This window comes from Trachymyrmex septentrionalis, unplaced genomic scaffold (assembly GCF_001594115.1).
Source record: "Trachymyrmex septentrionalis isolate Tsep2-gDNA-1 unplaced genomic scaffold, Tsep1.0 scaffold212, whole genome shotgun sequence".
Lineage (NCBI taxonomy): Eukaryota > Metazoa > Arthropoda > Insecta > Hymenoptera > Formicidae > Trachymyrmex > Trachymyrmex septentrionalis.
In genome coordinates this window covers 28,769-43,333 of record NW_017305310.1, presented here as the reverse complement: position 1 = coordinate 43,333, position 14,565 = coordinate 28,769, and the positions used below count along the sequence as shown (strand labels likewise).

At 34.6% G+C, this 14,565-nt stretch overlaps 2 protein-coding genes, 1 long non-coding RNA gene and 1 other non-coding gene across 5 annotated transcripts in view; 3 read left to right on the top strand and 1 right to left on the bottom strand.

Moving 5' to 3' along the window:
* Positions 1-2,372, top strand: part of LOC108748157 (muscle-specific protein 20) — a 4,944-nt gene extending 2,572 nt beyond the window's left edge. The window contains exons 2-4 of one of the 2 annotated variants that reach the window (XM_018486187.1): positions 1,183-1,380; positions 1,467-1,587; positions 1,967-2,372. In XM_018486187.1, coding sequence (XP_018341689.1) covers positions 1,183-1,380; positions 1,467-1,587; positions 1,967-2,146 — 499 coding nt within the window. In that variant the 3' untranslated portion in view covers positions 2,147-2,372. Of the gene's footprint in view, positions 1-1,180; positions 1,381-1,466; positions 1,588-1,966 lie in introns of both variants that reach the window. The other variant, XM_018486188.1, reaches the window with a different exon arrangement.
* LOC108748158 (muscle-specific protein 20-like) overlaps positions 1-5,794 on the bottom strand; it is a 35,713-nt gene extending 29,919 nt beyond the window's left edge. The window contains exon 1 of the mRNA XM_018486190.1: positions 5,657-5,794. Within this exon, the coding sequence (XP_018341692.1) occupies positions 5,657-5,680 (24 nt within the window). The 5' untranslated portion in view covers positions 5,681-5,794. The remainder of the gene's footprint in view (positions 1-5,656) is intronic.
* A 2,592-nt stretch (positions 5,795-8,386) lies between these two features.
* On the top strand, positions 8,387-8,468 carry Trnal-aag. The gene has a single exon. It is a non-coding gene; the product is annotated as a tRNA-Leu (tRNA).
* Positions 8,469-10,374: 1,906 nt separating this feature from the next.
* Positions 10,375-11,217, top strand: LOC108748153. The gene is made up of 3 exons (XR_001939292.1): positions 10,375-10,607; positions 10,814-10,943; positions 11,024-11,217. It is a non-coding gene; the product is annotated as an uncharacterized LOC108748153 (long non-coding RNA).
* The last annotated feature ends 3,348 nt before the right edge of the window (positions 11,218-14,565 follow it).

Below are 14,565 nucleotides of genomic sequence, written 5' to 3'. Positions count from 1 at the left end.
TAGCGTCGATATCTAAACAACACCTCCCAAAATATCGCATGGATGAGCAAATTGCGGGCCGCGAAACAATCACAACGGTGTTTATCGCGCGCCGAATCCGCTTTGAATCAACGCTTTTCAGGGTTACCATTTAATTTTGCTATAAATACTGATTTATAGCTTCGACTGAGAGATGCCAGATTCCGTTTACGTCAGGCAGCTGTTCGGATCATAAATCGTCTCGTGTGAACGTTAGAAATTCGGAACTCGTGAAAGCTATTAGGATGTTATTCGTTTTTCACAAAACATTTGCCGTGAAATTATTGTGAAATTTATGCGTCTGATTAAAGCAAAACTAATTATATACAAAAAAGAATTTGGTAATAGCTGTTTGATGAAATAATGCCAATTAAATATAAGTTAATATAAGCAAAAATAATTTTATTTTCCTAGATATTTAGTAAATATTATCAAATATTTGGTAATATTATTTACATATTACTAAATTCTTTTTTCAATGTACAAGGAAATATATGTATATTGGTATTATTTTTTATGCAAAGATTTAATGTGCACATATCGTTATTTATGGAAATAATAACATTAATAATAACACATATTATAATAATTACACATTCTTAATATAAAAACTTTTGTATCAATTCATTCGGAGAATGAATTTTCTATTGTATATATGAATTAAAATTGCAATTTAAATTGTAAACTAAATGCACGCGGACGAACCAGACAGATGTTCGACAGTTTAATACCGTTTTGCCAGTTTTCGTAAAAGCCAAGACATCAGTCGCCGTATTTTATTTTCGATGTTGGACTTTACGCGGGTAATCCTACACCACCACTCACCGCGGTCTATTTCTGATACAGTCATTTTTAAGACATCCACTAAATGCTTTTGATACTCACATGCACAGTCCGCGTGGGAACTACAACAAATTTTATGTCCATTTCCAATGTATAGATTAAGTTGGGCTTAACTCATTCTTTATTATTTTCTAATTTTTAAAAAGAAAATCTAAGAAAAAGATGAAAAGTGAATAGAAATTAGAGTTAATCTACGTTGGTAGAAATGAGCGTTAAACAGCAATGAGATAAAAGATAGTGTTAAAAATAATCGCGCTGACACGCGTTTGTATGAAAAGTTAATTTATATGTGTATTATAGTTACATTATATTTTTTCAGAGTCGTAATAAGGAACAGGAAGCCGAGGTCCTCGCCTGGATCGAAGCTGTGTTAGGCGAGAAGCTCCCACCAGGAAACTACGATGACATTTTAAAAGATGGTGTGATCCTTTGTAATTTAATCAACAAACTTGCGCCCGGATCGGTCAAAAAGATTCAAAGTAAGGGCACCAATTTCCAGCTTATGGAAAATATTCAAAGGTAAGCGAGAGCAAACTATCTTCCTTTATCTTACTTCATATAACGATTTTTATAAAACTTTATATATTTTTTACTACTGTCAATAGATTCCAAGCGGCGATCAAGAACTATGGTGTCCCACAAGAAGAAATTTTTCAAACAGCTGATCTCTTCGAGAAACGCAACATCCCTCAAGTCACCCTCTGCTTATATGCCTTAGGCAGACTCGTGAGTAGTTCGCAATAATAGTTTGATTGATTATATATTAAAATCATAATTAAGAAGCTAACAAAATATCTATTACAATATATTTTTACGTGAAAAAAAAAAAGAATATAATAAAGAAACTTTCGATGCAACAGATATTTATATTTAAATTTTTAGAAAATATCGGGTTTTTTTTATTAACTTAAAAAAATAAACAACACTTTTTACATATTTTAAATGTAGAAAATAGCAAAAGTTTTTATATACAAAGAAAAACATTAAAACTTTCCATTTGATACATGTAAAATCAGCACAGCATAATTTGCCACAGTTCATTTATATCTCTAATTAATTAATGAGTATTTGTGACATTTAATTGGAATAAATGTTTTTGTAATAGACGCAGAAACATGACTGGACCGGGCCAAGTTTAGGACCGAAAATGGCGGACGAGAACAAGAGAGCCTTCACTGATGATCAACTTCGTGCTAGCGAGGGTCACCTGGGTCTTCAGATGGGTTACAATAAGGGTGCCAGCCAGGCTGGTCACGGTGGCTTTGGAAATACTCGACATATGTAAATTTTTTTTATAGAAATGAATTAACACACATCTATATGTGTCATATAGGTCTACAATGACTGGTTAGACTACACACAGGAACACAGGAAGTATGATACAATAAAAATATTGAAATAAGTCGCATTTTTTAACCGCGCGTATTAAATGTGTGTGTGAAATAATAAGGATATTACGCTTTAAAGTATATTTGTCAAATCTATGAAGTCCGTAAAAAATTGCAAATAACCGATGTGTTTTTTATCATCGGTTATTATTGACATAAATGAGATCGAATAATTTGTGTTAATACTACTTTCTTTATAAGAATAATCATTTCTTTCATACTGTCGCGAATATATACGCATCTCTACAGTATTTATTATTAACTTCACTTATATTATTTTCTGTAGTCAATCTTTAGATATCAATGTTTAACAGTTAATTTATTCATTATTTTATTTTTTTTTCTATATCAAATATTAATAATGTATAGCAATATTAATATTCTATCTAGTCATGGAAGAATATATTTTTTATACGAATTCGTAACAGTTGTAATTTGCATGTAAATGTAAGTCCGAACTCTATCCGTGTGTGTCATTTATGATATCGTACAGACGCGCTTTATATTTTATGAAAAATCCTAATTTCCACATTACATATACATATACATTAGTATGTATACACAAATAATATATCATTTACACAAACAACTTTTATGCACAATCACACGCAACTTTCATATTAAATATACATAATACAGTACATTATACAAATACAAGTAATTATTATATATACATACGTATTCATTACCGATTTCGAAAAATATTTCGTTAATATAACAAGATGTGTCAAAGAAAATATGAATATTAAAGACATAAATTAAAAACTAGAAGATACAATACTGTTATCATGTTCACACAATTAAACGAACACATAAAGAAACACAAGCTACATACACGTAATTCAACATTATACTACACGTACTGACAGGCAAAAGATCCAACTAATATTTACAAATTTAGAATACTATTTAGAAATAGTTTTTAAGTTTTACAATACCAGCTTTACCTTTATAATCTTTTGCGATTTTAAATTATGTCATAAATGTGCTTCATAAATCTCTCTACCTTATACAAACTAAACTTTATAAATTTCTACTTTTTTTAAATTAGCAAGATTCTACAAATTTGTATCATTATTCGAATTACTATATACGTGTGTAATTTATGAATAAATAAATCCATATACATCTTTCAGAAAATTATATTATTTTCTGTAACTTCCATCCAATCATTCTCGTTAATTTACGCAATTTATTCTGTAAGTAAAATCACTGTTTTAAAACGCGTCATGGAAATATGTAGGCTAAATAAATTTCGGGAAGTTATGCTAATAATACGAACGATTAAGGCAAACGAATGTAATGATCGAGGAAACTTTTCTTAGAAATACCGACATTGCATTTGGAATTAAGCCAATTTCATGCAATATTCATACACTAGTAATTCTAGGGTAATAAAATTAAATGTGAAATACCATATTAAATCAAAACATTGTTGAAGAAAGTTGCAATTATTAACGATATAATAGTTTGCAAAAGCTACGATATAAAGAATATTTTTGTTAATAAAATCCGACATATTTTTCATCTGTTTATATATATATATATATATTTTACAACACAATTGTCAATTATTAGAAAGAAATCTAGTCGAGCACACTGTAACAAGAAGTATTTAATTTTAAGATATTAAAATATATTATGTTTTATTCTTATCTCCATTTTTGAAACATTTGAAGATGTTCTTTTAAATTTTTTCAATAAACAAAATACTATGTGTTATATCAAATAAAGGATTTTTTTCCGTTTTGTGTCTATCTTCCATCGCGGTCTATCTTTCTTCGCGTCGTGTAATTCTTTGCGCCCACGCGGATATAAAAATATCCATCTGTTTGTAAATAAATCAGGAACTCGCGATCACGTCATCCGTGACACGCTTTTCTGAGTTTTTCATGGAAGCTAATAAGCTCGTTTCGTGCCAACGTGCATGTTTCTGGCGCGGTAAAATTTAATTCCTATATAACTTTTGCTTTCCTTGGCAAATCCAAGTGCCTTTCAGTTTATTTCTGGATCACCGTGGCATACACGGCGACCGCTGCTGGACCCGGGTCACGAAATATCACTTTATTTCGAAATGGAGTCGTCCTATCGCGAGAAAAGAATCTCTTACGTGTTTCAGTTCGTCAACAGCAATTGCTGGCATTTTAAAAGAATTTTTGTTAATATATATAATCAACCTAATTATTATTATTATAGCATTTTATTGTAATATTGATTACCGATCTATTAGCGTGATTTACGTAGTGTTGCATAAAGATTTGTTTACTCTGATATCAAAAGATTCGGAAGATTATTTGCGCGTATTTTAAATCATTCCGTGTTTGATAGTACGTCTGAAAATTATTTGTTTTCTTAAAGGAAGCACGAACGATGATAAATTTCGGTTAATGATTCATAATGTTGAAAGTGTTTTCTGAAAGAAGCGATCTTAGTAGATCGGCGAAAATCCCACGGATTGACGTAAGTGTGAATCAGAGCTTTGAAATAGAAAAGTTTCTTCTTCAAACTTTCAGAGGCTTTTAAAAATATGTAAGAGCAGTATATAGAGAAATCTATTTAAAATTTTATTTACGCGATATTTATACATGGAACGAATTTTTTCTTAGAGTTTACCCTGAAAATATGATAATCGTGGAATGACATTGTATATTTCAAAGAATTTTTTAATGTGAATCTTTCTCATTCATTAATAAAACTACAATAAAGTATAAAATAAGTTTGATCAATTTTACTGAAGTGCATGGTAAAAATCTTTAAAATATTGTATTGTACCGCAATTACTATTTTCACGGTAAATTTTAAAAGAAAATTCTCTCCATGTAAAATTTATGTCGCAAAATAAAATAGAAATTAATCATCATACTAATCAGTTTTAACGTATGTTTTTAAGCGCGCCTTGATTTGTTACGCACCAAATTTATAATTCAAAAGTTAGAAGGAAATACATTTTTTTTCAAACTTTTCTAATATTTCTTCACAATTTTCTCGTAATTTTAGTCTCTTACTTATTGTTAGTGTTATTATTTTATAGAGAAATGTTTGTTGTCATTTGCGTTATCATAAAAGTATAAGCTTTCAATTAACAATAAGATTTAATATGTAGCATAAAATAATTGAACAATTAAATAAAAAGCATTTAATGTTTTGCTGTAAATAAAATCTGTCTTTAATCTATAAAAAAACAACTATCGTAGAATATCGTAGTAATTGCCAAATTTATTTATTCCTATTTGTAATTGCAAAATATTATTTCTTTTCGCAATATAATTTATGGGATGAAGTGTCTATAATGAAATGCAATAAAATAATAATCGTCGGAGTTGAAAATGGACGACATTAAAGAAAAGAGAGACATGGCGATACGGCCCGTATCGCGCTCCGATTTCAAGAAATGGCGCGTCGCTTACCTGCCAAAGTGGGCGTCCAGGCATGGCGGATCTTCAGGTCTCGTCGGGTCTCCTCTCTCCGGAAAATTATTTTCCGCACTCCGTACACAGAGTCTCTCCACCGTAGCTCAAGCTCAAGCACAAAAAGTGCGCTCCACCGCGGTAGCGCTGCGTATATATGCGTGACAGGTGCGCATACGTGTTGGTGGAACGTGGGGGCGCGTCTATATATGGATCACTTACTCACCACTTACTCCAGACACGAGCGAGATTCATCGGGAATGTCTGCAGGGGGTAGGGAGTATATTGTGGATGGAACTTGCCAATCGATCGACGAAAATGATAATGGGAATCATATCAATGTCTCATTTCCCAACATTTTATTGGGACTTAATCTTCCGAACTCGTTCAATTATATTTACATCTGCAAATTTGAATTATTGTTATTAATCCTCCGCCGGTAACATAAATTTTAACTCTTTCATTAGCAACAGAGGTTTTCAAAAAACAGAATAATTTTTTTGTTCCGGATTATATACAAATTTTAATATATTTGTTAAAGCTTTAACGTCGAATTTTTATTATTACACATAAAAGTCGAATTGTACTTTAATTATTTTTTACAAATTTAAATTTTTCTATTAAAATTTACAATCAAAATATCGATAGTGCTTTTAAAGAACTTCAGTTGCCGGCAAAGAGTTAAATATTTATTCAATTATAATACAATGTTACGTAATTTTAATTCTTTTGAAATTATTTAATGTCTTTACGAAGAAAGGCGAAAGAACGATTTTCTCGATGCATCTAAAAGTTTAGCTAAATAAAATAATTTTATTTACTATTAAAATAACTACATGGGAATCTCAAGCATGATAAGCAACGTTGTAAAATATTTTAACATTCTAGCAATCAGTTTGAGCGTCTTACATAATTATTTTGATAGTCCATATTGTTGTGCAAGTATTATTTATGAAAAAAAATTGTGTAATAAGATAACAATACTGATATTTATCGTTAAGAGTTACTGAATTGGAGTCTTGTATTTTCACAGAGAAATAAAACTAAATTCTATAAAACACAGTAATATATTTCGGCGCGCTGTATGAGAAAAGTGATCTTCTTTTTTTATAATTTTTGGAACTCACGCATATACGCGACCTTCACGGGTGAAACATCAGATGACATCAGATTCTTTTTCAGAGGAATGACAAGGGAAGAAAAGCGGACAAAGAGTGGAAGAATGAATAAGAAAGTAAACAGTGTTCACTAGTGAAAACGCGAGGATGTAATTATTGTTAAGATTACAAAATCGGGAGATATTATACTAAAGTTTTTAAGGCTAGGGCACAGACTTTTACATAATGCATAATGCATAAGAAAATCAAGCAATAATCAGCCTTTTATTTCATGGAAAGGAACATTCTTATGCGTTATATAATATACGAGTACTATATACAAATCTATAGGTACTCCAACCCTTATTCTCAAAAAATATCAATCTAGATCCACAATCTTGCTTTAAAAGGCCGTAAGCTATAAGCCGTAAGTTGTAAATAACGATATATCGGCCAGAGAACTTATGCTTTTAGGCCGTAAGAATTTTTTTGCTCAATTAGCTTAAGTCTAATCAAGGCTGGGTAGTGATAATTTACTAAGATAAAAGTTAAGTTAAAAAGTTAAAAAGTTAATTAATTTTAACTTAACTTAATTACATTTTAGATTCTTAACTTTTTAACTTTATTTAGTTATATTTTATCCGTAACTATTAATTTTTTTTAAGTTAAATCTCAGACATAATAGGCGGCAATAGCGATAGCTGATATTGAATGGCTGTTCAGTGCAGGAAGACTCATTTTCGATAATTTGCGAGGAAAGATGTTCGACGAAATTTTGAAATGGCTTTATTACTTAAATTTAATAAATATATGTGAACAAAATATTCAAACAGTACATATAACACGCATTCAAATTGACCAATACAGTCGTCAATTTCCAACTTCTAACTTCTGATTTATGACAAATGGCTTATTGTAGAATGGCAGTCTATGTAAACAGTATATATAATCAAAACATGTAAATAAAATATTGAGTATTTTCTAAAAATAAAATATATATTTGTCGTTTCCGTTATTTGTAAGACTGAAACCGTGGAATCATAAAATAAAAGTAAACAGAAACAAATGTAACTTTTAACTTTTTAATTACTTTTTTTATTAACTTAATTTTTAATTCAATTAATTATAAATTAACTTGTATCTTAACTAAGTTAAATTTTCAAGGTTATTAACTTTAACTTAACTTAGTTAAAAAAAAAAGTTAACTCATCTAACTCTGAGTCTAACAATTAAAGCCTAAAGATCGCGCAAAAACAATTTAAAGACAGAAATATGCTCGGTCCACAACCTTGCTTTAAGAGGCCGTAAGCTGTAAAACCTTAAATTGACTAATCACAGTTGAATATGAGAAAAATAATCGACTGTGATTGGTCAATTTCTTACAGCCTCTTAAAGCAAAGTTGTGGATCGAGTCTCGCGTACAAAAATACTATCACTATACGTCACGTATATTCCAGCTTTTTCAGATGCGATATAAATTCAAAAATATGAAATCTGCTTTTCTCTCGCGTTTCCCTCCGTTTGCCGTCTTTCCGTAATCGCGTCGAACGGGATCAAGGACGAGACGTGCTCCGATTTCCCCGAGAACGTTTCATGTGAGAACAGCCGAAAAACAGATCGACCTCTCGTTAATGGTAGCGTGGCCGAGCGGTCTAAGGCGCTGGTTTAAGGCACCAGTCTCTTCGGAGGCGTGGGTTCGAATCCCACCGCTGCCATTTTTTTTTTCCTCCCGCCCGCGGATGGCACGCCGTCGTGCCGTAGCCGCGGCCTCGCGGCTTCGCGCGCGGCGACCGCACGTCGTGCGATTAACGAGACGCAATGGTAGCGTCTCCTTCGAAGGTCCAATGGGTTGCGTCGGCACGCGGCGCCGTGGTTCACACCTATCAGGCTTACATGCGCTACGAGTAGGCTAACGTCTCGGTTCTTCTGTGCGCGCGACATCTGCGGAAGGAAAGGGCCACTTTAACGAGCTCGACCGAAAACGAGTCGAACGAGCAGAAAACTGCCCGTCGAGAACAATCGGCATAAATATTAGCTCAACAATTAAGTAGTCGTAATATAAATTAGATTTGCTCATCTCTTTCTGAGGGGATGGCAAATTTTCTTATAAACTTCTTGCTATAATAGGTATCTACATATCCAAGCGGAACAAGTCACGATAACGTCAAAATCACGTTAATAAAATGATTGAAAAATAATTTTTTATGATTATTTTGGAGTTACTTTGACATAATTTTGATGTCATGTTTTTGGATACATCTCAAAATAAGCTCAAAATTGTGATAAAAAATTATGTGCCATCTAGACGAAGAATAAGTCTGTTGAAACGAATGTTCTCGTAGCCGAGATAATGCAAACGAATTTATACAAGTGTGCAAATCTCAATTAAGAATTTTGACCCCGTTTTATTTCTTTTGTGGATATATTATTTGACATTTATTTTTCAAGTAACATAATGAACAATTAAAAATATTATCTGCGATGTGGGAATCGTTTTCGAGAGGACAAGACGGAATTCTAAAGCGCGAGATATAATACGTACGGAACAAAGGACAAATATATATATATATATGTGTGTGTGTGTGTGTGTGTGTGTGTGTGTGTGTGTGTGTGTGTGTGTGTGTGTGTGTGTATATGCTCCTTACGGAAGCTTCACGGAGTCCCCATGCTCTTGCGAGCAGATGAGATCCTGTTGATGTTGTTGTCGTCGGGGGCTCGCCATTCCTGCTCGTTTCGGTTAAAGGGGATCGTTATTGAACGCTTATGAAACGGCGAAGGGGAGAACGGAACGCACGACTGATATAGTAACAATAATAATAACGTCGTCGTAGAAAAAAGGAGAACGGAAGTGTGCTCCGAGGCCACGTGGTATCCTGATACAAGTTTCATTCAAAAGATGCTACTACGGACCACGCCCAATTAACAGCTCCTTCCAACTCGATACGTCATAAATGGACATCAAGCTACGTCTACAAGCATATATTATCATTATTATTATTATAGTACATTGTAACAAAAAAAATGAATTTATTATTACCCAAAACGGAACAGAAGAAGTCATGTCAAAATGAACCGTAATTGATTGGAAAATGACTTTCAGTCATCATTTTGGAATCATCATGATGACTTATATTCTGCGTGGATACGCACATGTAAATATGTTGAATAAAATATTGCTGACAGATAAACTGAAGAAGAATACACACAATAACTGTATACATATATGGAATCACAAATACATTAACACCTGAAGTTGCGCACGTATCGGAATATATTTGGCGCGCATGCTTTCTGTCTATATGTTCGCATATCATGACTGTTGATTATTCGAAAAGCATTATTTTTATTATTATTAATGTATTATTCTTATTTATTGTTACATTATTAATTAATATTTATTAGTATTATTGATTAATATTTATTAATATTATTAATTATTATTTATTATATTGTTATTAAACTTAATACAGTAAGCTACGAAACCTATTTTGCCACGAATTACAATTGGATAATTATGAAATGTATTACATAATTGTCCAATTGTAAATCATGGAAACTGCAGCCGAGAATTTAATTCTTTTGACAGAGAAAGGTTAGAGGCTTGTCTGTCCATCACCGCGTTCGTGTCAAGAAATGAAATATTCCCTCGATATTCGTGTGTAACTATACATCGATACTTATAGTCATTTTTTATACTTAAAATTGTGTTATAAGTAAGTCTGAAGTCATGTTAAACCAATCACAGAATCGTATTCGCATCTTAAAACATTGATAATACAAGACGCTGTTGAAATACAAACAGTGATAAGAGTTTGTAGTAATAATTACAAAACGTTGAATGAATTCAATATTCGGTTAATATGATAAAAAATAATTTTATTTTTTTTACATAAATATGTGATAAGTATTACTAAATATAATAACATAATCAATTATAGTTTACTAATAATTACTAAATATTTAAAAAAGTAAAATTATGTTTATTTATATAGTTACATTAAACGAACATTTGATCAACATTATCTTACTCAACATTTGGTAATTATTATTCTTTGTTCAGCGAATGAATATCGACCGTAAACGCACAACGGAGAAGCGCATTATCTCGGGTTGACGATCCTGCATCGCGTACACATCTATATGCACCTACATATTCTCTTCTTCTAGTTCTTTGACCGCAATGAAGTGCGGTGCGTGCTCACATCCCGTACGTAGGCCGTGTATTATCAGAGCAGCATAAACGATACGGCTTTTCTCCTCTCTCGTACAGTTGAGCGTCATTCGCGCGGGTTGTCTCATTTGGCCCCTCCTCGCACCAGAGCAGCACGCAGAGCGAGGAAGTCGTCCGGGTGCACCCGTTCTTGTATTACCTATGGTACCTACTTTCGTCCGAAATGTTTCCGCTCGATGGAAATTACCGACGTAGTCACGACGACGATCCATGTGTCACAATGGCTTACCAATTAGCACACACGTGTATATTTATATCTGATACATATACATATACAATTTTGTGACAATTAATTATAATTTTGTTATAATTAATTATAATCTAATTAATAATATTGTTATAACAATATATTATAACTAATTAATTTAATTCATAATTTTTGCGTAGTGCCAACTATTTCTCTTTATTCACAACGAAAAAAATTTCTCAGAGCTTGATTAGGATTTTTGCTTCAGGGTAGCATAAAAATTTTACTGTACAGATTAAGTCTTGAAATTAACAAGAGGACTTACTAAATTAATAATTGTGAAATATACATATAATAATATAAAATAATAAAATATGTAATACTAAGTGTATGCAGTATACAGAGTATTGTCAATTTAATTATTTAATATATTTTAATGATTATAGCGTTATATAGATGTCTGACAGATTGAACAAGAATCTTACAAAACAATTCTTTCTGCATACGTTCCATTGTTCTCGTTATATCTCGCTGCATAATCTCTATTTGCCATCGCTATTTATCTTACATAACATATGCGCTGCGTCGTAATGTCACAAGCTACTCCTTCTAACACCAAAAGCAGTCGATCAGTTCAGGTGTTCAGTTATACGCACAATGTTAAACGACTCGTCGACCTATCTTTCCGGCTTACCCCTGCTCGTCCTCCACACGTTAATTTACACGTAGCCCATAAGAATAATCTGCAGTCAACGAGCAGAATGGACATAATCAACAATTTAACCGAGCGGCGAGCAGGGACACAGCAATGCCGAGTAGGAGCGTTCCCGTTCCCGCGCCGTGCTCGGCGCTCGCAGCCTCCTGGCCGCTTCTGTTCGCCGTGGATCGGAAAGACACAATTTTGAGGAAGAGCGCGCGGGCCTCTAAGCATCGTTACGGCGCAGCCATATCCCATTGGTCCACGGCGATCTCTTTCCACCGCTTATTGGTTCATTGACTCCGGCATGGACGGAAATTTTGGCAGGGCTACCGGGCCCGGCATGCCGTCGCGCCAGCATGGCGCGAATCCCGCTGGGCCGCGCCCGCCCGCGCCAGAGAATTGCGCGCGGCGACGCGCGGCTGCGACCGATGCGCGTCCGTCTCTCGTCTACGTCTCGCGGGAGTCGGCGGACCGTCGTCCACGGGGACAGTGACACCGTTTTTCCCCAAAATCGCCATTAATAACGTACGATTCCCCGCCGCCGTCGCCATCGCCACTGTTGCCGACGTACGCGCGAATGCCGACTTTAACTCCGGATTTCCACGGTGTTCGGCTCGGACATCTCGTGTCTACGTCGAACTAGGATACGTAAGTCGCGTACCCTCGCCGCCATGGGAATAGCTCCCAAACGGATCGAACGTTATTACGTTTTCCCCTAAAATTAAACCTGCTACGCGAAGGAGTGGGGACTGTTACCTTGCAACGAGGCAGTGTGTATGTACATATACAGGGTGACTCACGCGACACATTGGAGTAAGGCGATGACATTTTGCTGACATTTACGAGTGGCGACGACGCGGCAGAAAAATCGACTTCGCGTAATTTACGAATCATGAATAAGAGAAATTGAATGCATATTGATCTCCTCGTACTTAATACAATAAATTTATCGTATAAATATATATATCTCGTATCGTGAGGTGCTAAGTTTTATCGTGTAAAATTTGGATATATTAAAGTTTTTGGACAAAGCGTCTGTTATGGAGGATTTTGTTGAAAATCCTTGTTACGATTATAATTTTTTAATGAATAATAATATCACCATATGGAACAACAATTTAATAATACGTCCTGTATTCTTTTAGAGTTCATTTCTTAATATAAAATTCTTTTTTGTACATCTTATGAATCTTGCTTTGTTGTAAATATGTATTATTCATCGGAATTTAAATGCAAACATATGAAAACGCATTAACTTATAAAAAACCATTTTATATAATCGATATGTATAATAGTATATGCATATGTGTACTCTATATAGTTTAAATTATATCATATTACTGTATGGATGTACCTTATAGAAATTTAATATTGAAGATAGTGATTAATTATACTTACTTTGAATATTAAAACCACTGTTGCTTAATGCTTTTAATATTAAAAATAAATAATTAATCACTACCGTCCTCTAAATTTCTGTAAGAGACAACCAATATTGTATATGGATACAGACTATATGTATATACATATTATAATATATTCTATATTGTTCAATGCTTTTAATATTCATCAAAACAAATAGTTTTTGATATTAAATTGACTAGAATCAATTTGAATTACTATAAGAATTATAGACACCTTAGAGAAATATAATACTTTGTTAAAGTATTAAATTGATTAGTGATTAATTACTTATTTTAAATATAAAAAGTATTAACAACGACGCTTTTAATATTCAAAATAAGTGATATATCACTAATCAATTTAATACTTACAATATTCAATTTCTTTTGAGGGAACACATTATTTCTATATCCACAGACACATTGATACGAAATCAGCTGTACTACTTTATTTCACGCATTCTTGCAATATCCTTCGACTCTCCGGAAGAATCAATCGTCTACGCAATTCCACGAGACACCCCGTACATAATCTCGTGCGTGCACTCGTACATACATATGTATGCATATGTACATACATACGTAGGCCAGCGTTGTTGACATCAGCGCTTCTATCGGTGGCGTCGCGAGATTGCGGGCGGCCGCATGCGTTCCTGTTGAAAAAATTCCTCACGGGCGAAAGTCAAGGTATGATGGAACATCGCCGGCGTGCCGGCCGGCCTGATTGAGAGAGTGGAGAGAGCTCGAGGTCGCCTCCTTGCGCGATGTGTTTCCCTGGTAGCAGGAGGGGCTCGGCGAGACAACCCGCGCGAAACTCTGTTCAACGTAGGGAGAACAGCTGCGCCGTACAAGCTCCTATAACTGCGTGCCGTCCGGATAACGCGGTGCTCGCATGCGGGATGTGAGCACGCACCACGTGCTCGTCACCGGGCTGGGCTGGGCTGGGCCGGGCCGGCTGCGCTGGGATGACGACGATCAACGATCGGCCGCGCACCGATTCCTCGCATCGTCTCGCCTCGCCGCGCTGCATCGCGGCGATGTGGCTGATGTGCGCGTTCAATTTCTCGCGGCGGCACGCACACATGCGAGGAAGCGAACGTTCCTCGCAAAGCGAGGGGGGACATGGAGCAGCGCACGTCCACGTATCGATCGTATAACCCGTACATTCGGGGTACTCGGGACGCTCGGGTCGAGCTAATGGTGTAAAGAGTGATTTACACGGGGCGACTTTTATTCGCTGGAAGCCGCGTCCAGTGACGTCATTAATTCGTCAGTGATTTCTCTCGACTCA